A 9785-nucleotide genomic window follows, 5' to 3' on the forward strand; every position below is an offset into this window, starting at 1 on the left:
CTTTTAAGTAATTTCAAGATATTTTGGTCTATTTTTAGTCAGTGTCCCTTAAAAAGTAGACGCTGTTGTATAAACAGTGTTATATACATTTTATAATGTATTTCTGAAGGTAGGTAGGGCGTTTCGCATCTCGAACATGGACTGTCTCGACGGGGAAGAACCTCTCTCTCATAGAAGATCGGCGTGAAGTAGTCTTTAATTACTGCGTTTCGTCCGATGAGTGAGAGATCCAGTTGCCCTATCCCTTTTCCCACCCTTACTGCGCATTCCCTTTTATCACCCTTTCTTCTCCCTCTGTCCCAATCAAGGGTGACAATGAATCCTCAAAACTATATTGCTGATGTCCATGGGTGACGTAAACTGTCTCCCATTAGGTAGGCCGTCTGCTCGTTAGCATCCTGTAGCGTAGAAAAAGAATATGAACATATATAACATTATTATTAAAATACGTCAATAATTTTATATTCCATAGCTGACGATATATTATTTATAAAAAGAAAATATTTTGTTGGCTTAGAATAGCATGATATTATAATAGATAAGCAGAAAAAACAAGTATAATACACCTTATTTTCTATTTCAATCGACACGGAATTCTAGAGATTAGGCTTTACTTCTGAGTTATGCGTCTTTTTTGGAGGAACGTCACTGTAAAGAATACTTGACTCTGTTACAGAAATCATTACTTGAAGTGAGATAGATCTCCTTTATATAAGACATTAGTTTTTTGAACACCAACCGTCAAATCTTTGTTGAATAAAAAAAAATTGGAAAGAAGGAATCGGCATTGATAGTTGTTTCATTGCTATCCAGGGTTCGATTTCTGTTCAATTTGGTGGATCATACAAATGATGGAGAAAAACAGCCTAGTTTGGGTTAAATTCCAAACTTTTTGTTCATATTTATAGGCACTTCTGTTAGACATTTTCATTAGCTATTTAAAATTATTTAATACTAGCTGTTTCCCGCGACACCGTCAAAAAATTGTAAATAAATAATAATTTTGGTGTATATATTATATTGATATGCATTATTCATGTAGTAAAAAATGCTTATTCCAATATTACAAACAGACACTCCAATTTGGTTTATGTGTAAGTAGTATGTATAGATTGATCCACAAACGGGTTTTCATAATCTGTCGTTATCTACACGAGATAGAAGTCAGTCTTTTATATTACAAATAATTTATCAGTTGACATGAATATTTTCAATTGGAGTCGCTTATAATTACAAAACTGATAGATTAGAAGCACGTGATTTTTATTTTTTTTAAGTTATTGAAGTTATTATTGCTTTCGTGTCCTTCTGTATGTCTTTGTGTTCTTTTAAAACCTTGTTTCAGTGTTAATTCCAAGGTCGCATTTAGTAAAATCTATGGTACATATACAAGAACGAATTTAATTGTTTTTCTGTGTATATAAAACTTTTTTCACTTCGATCTAACTGAATTAATTTAAAATAATATTTTTTATACCTACAACAAAAACATTTATCTTGTTCTAGTAAAAGATTACGATAAAGAATTAAAAATATTATTCAAATATAAATGACGCAAACATAAATATATAATATAAAAATTTTCAGATTATAATCATCATAAATAAATTGATTATTACACTAATTAGGTTATTAGCATTCATTTGAAACATTTACTATTGATATGCTTAGTGCGAGTTGGAAACGTCACGCGATGTACGGAGCATTAAAGGGTTTCATTCATAAATCATCATTATACTTAGGTAACACCGAAAAGGTTTAGAAAATGAGAAACGGCTTCACGTAGAAACTTGCCAATAATTTGGTTGTTTTTCGGAGCTTCTTTTCCTCTCTGCACATCGTCACATTCGATTGAACCACTGAGGAAAGCAGTGGGCCCATTCTTCCCTAGGGGTCTCTTCTATGGCGTTTTCGTACGCTTTCACCGCATCTTCGGGGCTCTTAAAGATAAATTTATTTTTAGTTCTTGGGAATAAACAAATTTTCAGGGCACCAGGTCGGAACTGTATGGAGGATGACTCATTATCTCGAAACCTCCCATAGTCAAATATTCAACAGTCTGTTTTGCGGAGTGCGTTGAAGCATTGTCGTGGTGAAGGAGGATCCTGCTTCGAGGGCGCTGCTGTCGAATTTGTACAAGACAACAGGCAAACTGCGAATGATGTACCGGTTTGTAATAACTTCTCTTCAATTTTCTGGTACGACTGTCGCGAAATGGCCTTTCTGAACATGGAATGAGGCAATGATTTTTTCATTGACTTCTTCTTTTCTTTACTTTAGTTGGCCGATCCTCGAAAAAACACCGATTGTCTTTTGGTTTCAGATTCGTAGCTATATATCCAGCTTTCATCACCTGTGACGATGTCAAATACAGCATTTTAGTCGCTGCCGTTGAACTTATCCAACATTTGGGGACACTAGTCCATAAGAAGGTGTTTCTGGTAGTCGCTTAAAGTATGGGGAATCCATCTGGTACAAAGCTTATACAGATGTTCGTGTAATATTTTTTTAGCTTGACTCATAGCAATCTGCTTGCCCGTGTCTGCTGGTAGGTCACTCTTTTATCCTCCTCTATTGTGCGTCGCGCAGCACTGATTTTAACTTTAGTAGTCGTTGTTAAAGGCAACTGCTACGTCTACGCATAAACTTCTTAAACCAATTGTAAATAGTGGCACAAAAGTGGTAAACGGTGATCGAACATTTTCTCGCTTTAGGTTCATTTTCACGTGTAACAAGAGTTTTAGATTTGCTGCCAATTAACAAATCAAATGACAAATGATTGTAATATACTAGGTAAGGTTAGGTTACCAAAGAGTTCTAAAATTGAAATTCAAAAAAAAAATTGCAATGTTTTTAACTGGCATGTTTAAACATTTTCTGTGTTATCCACGTAGTATTAACGTAAGGTCTTGAATGATAAATGGGGAAGGCTATGTAGGTAGTGTGACGATTCAAACTTGGATGAAACATATAGTATTTCTTGAATACTGGCTATGGGAAAGCTAGCTGTGGAGGCCCACTAAGTATGTCAATTACATACAACAACTTTTCCTTGAAGACGTTGTAATTAATTCCTTGTCAAGAAAATATTCAAAGAATACGCAATTTCCCTACACTATGTATTTCAAAACGTAATATTAAATGATATCTTTAAAATTATGATTATCATGTATGTGTAATTTGTCATTATTATTAACCTTGTTTATCTCCACTTTGTCAATTGACTACAATTAGTTGATAAAAACACTATGGGTACATACATTTCAAATAAAAAAAGAGACATTTTGTAGTGATTTATGTCACGAGAGAAACATTCATAATAATTTTTAAAAGGTTAGTAACAACCCATTAAATGAGTTACATTTTATTCCTTTTTATTTTATTTTGTAATTTTTTTTTTCTAAAAATATTAAGGTTGGTCACAAATTAACTACTTAATTTGTGTAATGAGATCTAAGCTTTTCGCAAGTTTTATTCATTTAAATGAAACTAGTATTTTTCGGATCTGACATCTCATCTGCCCGTGATCCCGGCCCGGTTGCTGAAAAGTAACCGGAACATCGGGAGTATGTAGTTTTTTACAAAAATAAATGCTTATCAGATTAAGATTAATAAAAAAAAATTAAAGAAAAATTGCGTTTATTCTAATATAGTATCATTTATCTTGTTATACTACTATAATACTTGTACTACGTTTTTTTCTTTCCAAAATACTGTTTACGACTACTTTAACGAGCAATATCCACCTCAAAATCACTCGTAAAAACAAAGAAAATTCTTTTAAGGTAAAAATGAGGAGGAAAATCGCGATATACATACATACATACACATCACGATAGTTATGACCGGGCGAAACATGAAGTAGATTTTGATGAAAACCCTTTTGAGTATTTGAAAACCATTTTAAATTAGGAACGAGGAAAGCTTCTCTTGGCTAACGAACAAATTTACGATCATTTTAAGATCATAAATAAGGTGCCCAAAAGTGTCAGACTATATAGGGATCCCGACGAACAAAAACCTGTAATTCCTCGTATCGATTTACACGGCATTCCACCAACGCTTACATGAATTTATGCTATTCGCGCTAAGATGGTATAACTTTTCAACATAGTTAGTGATATGATCGCGTCAGATTAATCAAAATTAAAGTTTTCTATAATAACTAAAGAAGACCATTCAAAAACTTTGAGTTACAATGTAGGTCTATTTCAAGGTTGTTGTTTATCAATTGTGTTTAATATTGTAATTAACATCTTAGTAGATAAATGAATCAGCAACAAGAAAAAATGGGGGTATCGGTTCAAGTTTAATAATAAATACACAAAAACCCTTTTAGCCTTCGCTGACGATCTCGCAAAACTGACACGTAACCCCAAATACTGTCAAGTACTATTGAATGATTTGTATAAATTCTGTGAGTGGGCGGATAGATTGAGGACAAAGACAAATAAATGTCACTGTCTATCTGTTAGGCGGTCAAGGCGGTTATTCAGGGATCGAAATAATTTTGGTATGAAACTAAAAAGGCCATCGGAGCTCTATAAACACCTAAGAGTTTCCAAGAGACATATTCTGGAGAAATCCCAGGATGACATCGTTACATCGCTTCCAAAAGACAGATGCTCTAGAGCTAGAATCTTCAATTCCATAAACAGTTTATGATAGGGTCACAAAGTAACAGAGTACGCTAGGATCAAGTAGGAAGGCCGAAAGTACGAAAATATTGAAGTCTTTTACGCCAGACGAGAATGCTAAATATAAGATCAATGCAATGAGTTTAGACATGCAGAGCGAGTAGTTAGACACAGCAGATTTTCGCGTCCCATTAGCACTAAAATGGCGCACCTTAATTCAGGATTGGTCGCCAGCATTACTAAAATTGTATCTCAATGTGTTCCAAATGACTCTCCCAGATCAAAGTAATGTAGTAGAAGGGGTAAAGGTACCGAAAAAATACTACTACTACTATATGTATACTGTGGAAAGGCAGCTGGAACTGCTAAGCATTTGCTGGTGGGATGTGACGTACTCTTGAATAGCGGTCAATTATCTCCTCGTCCCGATAGGGTTCTTTCTGGAAATCATACGTGAAGCGGTTTGCCTTTTGGTAGCCAGAGCACAAAGGAAAATAACCATAAACGACCGATCAATTGGTTTTGTAAGAGAAGGGACTAGGGCTATAAAATCAAATGTCAAGCCTTACTCTATTCTTAACGCGGCTCCGGATTAGTTATAATGATGGATATATATTGTCATATGTATATAACAATACAAAATCTCAGAGAATATTTGTGCGTCGGCCTCCAGACCAGATATATTTATGTATTCGCGAATTTTAAAGGGCGTAGTGTTACTAGAGCTTACAACTGTAAGCTGTAAGGAACTCCTTGGGAAAGCAACATCCCCAAAAGACCATGCCATCAAAGTCAATAAGTATAACGAGCTCACTAACGAACTCACTAGGAATAGGTTCGTCGTAGATTTGTACGTGGTAGAAGTGGGAGCGAGAGGTATAGCAGCTAAATCTCTCTACAGTCTACCATAAGACTTGGGCCTGTCCAGAACCAACATCAATATGTTTTAGAAGGTACTTCGAAGGCAGTCCTAGTAGGTTCGTTTTAAATTTGGTTAGGTAAGAAGGAGAGCTTGGACGGTAGAGGTGCGCACATAACGCCCGTTAGGTAGGAGCCACTTAAACCTATACCGAGGTCGTAAGTCCGTGGCACTATTGAAGCTCTTCTCCCTGCAACGAGATGGACCCGGCACCCGCTCGGTGAATCCATTGAACGCTAAGAAGATTCGTCTGTCTTATCCCTTTTAAAACTCTTCCCTTTTTATTATTTTGGTTCCCAACAAAAAATAATTTTAATGAGATCTAAGACTTTCGCGAATTTTATTCAATTTAAATGAAATTAATATTTTTCGGATATACAACGCGTGCTTTATTTTTTTGCTAAAACTATCGTCGTTCGTGTGTAGTTTCAACAAAAAATAAATCACTCGTAGTATATACGAAAAAATATTAGTTTCATTTAAATAAACAATAATTTTACTGCTCGGCGGAGCTATATAATAAATCAAAACACAAACTCATTAAATTTAAGAACATTTATTGTTTATTGTTTGGGTAAGGAAAACCTGAGTTTGGCCTTATCACATGTGACCTAGATTTTATAACAATCTGATTCATGGTTTCAGAATACACTGAGGATAAATAAATAAACATGAGTGTTTTTTTTTGTTTCGAAGAAAAAAAGAGATTTGGTCATACAATATGTTTTGATTATTATTTTACTCGAATAAAGCTTAATTCAAGATCTGTTGCAACCATGACTGGTAGGCGCTGACTCTCGCGAACATGTCCGGAGCTCCACGAGCACACGGCAGACCCCAGGATACTATACCGATCTGCTTATTGTTTCTGAGATCCACGAGAGCACTACCGGAGTCACCCTAGAATATACAATGATATAGAGATTAAGTGCCTTATATTAAAGAACATAATATGTTGTGAAAATGAGGGAATATTCAGGTTACTTCTTTAATTATAGTTTGAAAACTTGTAAAATACGATTGTGACAAATGTATAATACAATTGGTAAAGTTTTCTCGAAAGTGATTCTGCAATGATTGCATAGTAGGTAATTGAGGGTACTTCTAAGAAGCTGTATGTTAGCTTACTTCAAAAAATCTCCTATACTTTATGTTTCATTTTATTACATACATTATAAATTTATATATCGAATTCTTACATGACACATGCCGCTATTGGCTCCAAGGTACGTGCAGACTTCGACCTCAGGATCTACAGGTGGTGTATTGGGCCTGTTAAGCTCCTGACCTCTCCGAGCTACATCTTTTACGCATTGTTCGCCATCAACAGTGATTGGACGAAGTTCCCTCAATACTGAAGACGCTGGTCCGCCCACCTGAAAGTTGCATACAATATAGAAAACTGAAATTATAATGGAAGGCAATTCAGTTGATTTAATCTCTAATGTTCCATAATATAATTCTGAAAACTGGATCTGTAACATTCTTAAACCTTTTAGGGTTTAAACGCCTTTACAGCAAGTTTCGTTTAATTTATAAATTAATTTAATCTATAGATTCTTTGCCTTTAAATATTTTACATTTTATAATTATGCAAACTCAAAGTTTATAATTCCAACTTACTACGGTCCTTCCCCAGCCGTTGACTATGGTAGGAACATCTCCTCCGACGAAATCGAAACTTAATGCAACTGGCTTTACATTGTTACCAAAAACTACAGGAGAGGAGGTTATCAAATATCCAATATCATTTTTGATCAAATTATTATTGTAATCAGGATGGATAGCACCTTGCGAAAAGGAGTAATCAGACCCACCAAAAGATTGGGAGACGCTGCCGATCTTACCCCGAACAGAGCTGGAATGAAGTAAAACAAGTTAGATTTAAATTATTATTATTATTTTGAGGGCACAATTACTAAGCATTTCTTTAATTGTAATACCTCGTCACAGAGCCACCACTCAAGACGCTCCTGATGCAGTGAGCAGCAGTTAGGACATGCTTGTCACTGATCAAAGAGGCTCCACAGAAGAAACTCCTTACCATGACACCACTGCTCAAAGCCACCATGTGAGGGACGATTGGGGAAGCAACTCCGCCAATTATTAAAGGATTCACGATGGTATTTTCAAAGAAAATAGAATTGTCTTGTTCCTCATTTAAGGGCAAAGCTGGAAATAAAATTAAGTTATGTTAGTAGAGCTTTAAGTTGGACGTTTTCTTGATCGGGGACAAAGTAACTTGTGACTATTATCTCTGTGTCATTAATTCATAATAGGTTATATTATAATGCACGACGTAACGACGGAGCGGTAACAAAGTAAGCGATCTTTATCTTTGAATTCCAATTATTTTGTTATGAAGTTTTGAACTGATGTCGACGATTCTGGGAAGATTATTTGAAGCCTGAAATATTTTAACAGTATTGAATTATATTTTGTCATTTTAATTTTATAAGGGATATGAATTCAGAACACAAAAAAATAAGCAGGAATTACGAATCCTAGAAAGGGAGTCTTTTTCTAACAAAAGTGTTTCATTGAATACTAATTATATTTTTACATGACATTATCATATTTTATACGTTTTGGTCGTGTTTTTTGTAGCGCTTAACAATCAAATTATAAAATAAATTAAATTCATTCCTGTGTTACAATTTATTTCGAATAAACATTAAATTACATCACAGATAAACAGTTTGTATAAGACATTGATATTTTAATCCTATAGGGCTGATGTTTGAAGATTGGAATGGTACAAGATATTTTTTACCGACTTCAAAAAGGAGGAGGTTTCTCAATTCGACGGTATAAATGTTTTTTTTTAATGTTTGTTCGCGGATAACTTCGTTGTTTAAAAATCAATTTTGATGATTGTTTATTCATGATTTTTGATGATTGTTGTTTCATGATAAGGCAATCAGTAAATGCTATAACATTGCTACAATGCGTATTGAATTATAAAAGAATACTGGTATTTACATAACAAATGAAAATACTCAAAATGGAATTTATATATTAAAAGAAATGAGCAATAAATACATATGATACAAAAATCACTTGCACCAGACAATATAAGTAATACGAATATTTAACCTAACCTTGCGTAATAAAACAAATTTTACGAAAACCTGAAAAAATAACGTTATAGCGAGAACGAAAATTGCGCATGTAGACAGAGCCGACAACAACGTCTACCCTCACGCGTCTGCCCTCGTTCGGGTCGCTCATTCAAGCCCGCCTCCCTTCCCGCACCGCGCACGTGCATGCGTGCCGACGCAGGGAAGGGAGGCGTAGTTGTGCCAGTGCGTGGTCGCCGAGTACTGGTGATCACCACAGAACAGATATTTCGTGACAATTACTTACTAGTATTTTCGTCAGTTGTTATAAAGATTTATAATAGATATCTAATATGTTTACACAGTTATTATTTTACTCGGCACCGACTTCAAATTTATAAAATAATTATTTTATATTATCTTCTATTTAGCTAAATGAAAAAACGTATTACGTTGTACGAAGTAAATAAATTTTTTGCCTTTTAGTTCACTTTTTTTAGTCGGTTTATTTTTTCTTAAAAATTATTTTGCATATGAAAGGTCCTATATATGTTAAATAGAATGTATTATTAAATAAATATGCGTTTTCAAAAAAATTATAGGTTCGGATGCTGTTAAGTTTTATTTTATTTTATTTTATTTTCCTAAAACATGTACATTACGGGATATTACCTATTTTATCCACTTTTAAATTTTACGAACTTTTTTGGAAGCTAGTAAAAAGGATATCGGGTCATAAAATATGAGACACCAGCAAAACTAACAGCATGTATTTAAAATTAAAGGAGGTTTATGTTATTGTTCTTCTTACCCAAGCTTCCAACTAGAAGCGTCATTAACAAAATTCCCGCCTTGAACACCATCTTGACGAACAACTACAAGTCTACAAAAAAAAAAAGTTCTACCTTTATATAAATAGTTCGGAAATTGATAAATTAATACAGATAAGGCATTTAAAAGAGATTATCGTTTTAATACGATAGGTTTATTATTGATAGGTTTTTGTTAATTATAGGTTTAGTAAAATAATAAAAACAGGTTTTAAAATAGGCACGTGTTCATCATTAGGTGTATAAAAAATTATTCCTTTCTTAATTTATTTTTTATGTTGGATATTTTTTTGTGAAATACAACATTGTTGCAGTTTCTTAGGACACATTCATAAATAGT

General features: G+C 34.1%; 1 protein-coding gene across 1 annotated transcript; it reads right to left on the minus strand.

Moving 5' to 3' along the window:
* Positions 1-6096: 6096 nt before the first annotated feature.
* LOC116770559 (chymotrypsin-1-like) lies at positions 6097-9522 on the minus strand. Its single transcript, XM_032662091.2, has 5 exons — positions 9427-9522; positions 7500-7728; positions 7180-7414; positions 6756-6932; positions 6097-6456 (listed from the first exon to the last, which is right to left on the minus strand). The coding sequence occupies exons 1-5, from the start codon at positions 9476-9478 to the stop codon at positions 6310-6312; spliced, it is 840 nt and encodes a 279-aa protein (XP_032517982.2). The 5' UTR covers positions 9479-9522; the 3' UTR covers positions 6097-6309.
* Positions 9523-9785: the final 263 nt, after the last annotated feature.

Source organism: Danaus plexippus, chromosome 7 (assembly GCF_018135715.1).
Source record: "Danaus plexippus chromosome 7, MEX_DaPlex, whole genome shotgun sequence".
Classification (NCBI taxonomy): Eukaryota; Metazoa; Arthropoda; class Insecta; order Lepidoptera; family Nymphalidae; genus Danaus; species Danaus plexippus.

Coding starts and splice junctions, on each gene's coding strand:
- LOC116770559 (XM_032662091.2), bottom strand. CDS start 9,478: ATGGTGTTCAAGGCGGGAATTTTGTTAATGACGCTTCTAGTTGGAAGC. Junction 7,729..9,426: donor GCTTCTAGTTGGAAGCTTGG/GTAAGAAGAACA, acceptor TTTTATTTCCAG/CTTTGCCCTTAAATGAGGAA. Junction 6,457..6,755: donor CCAATAGCGGCATGTGTCAT/GTAAGAATTCGA, acceptor TGTATATTCTAG/GGTGACTCCGGTAGTGCTCT.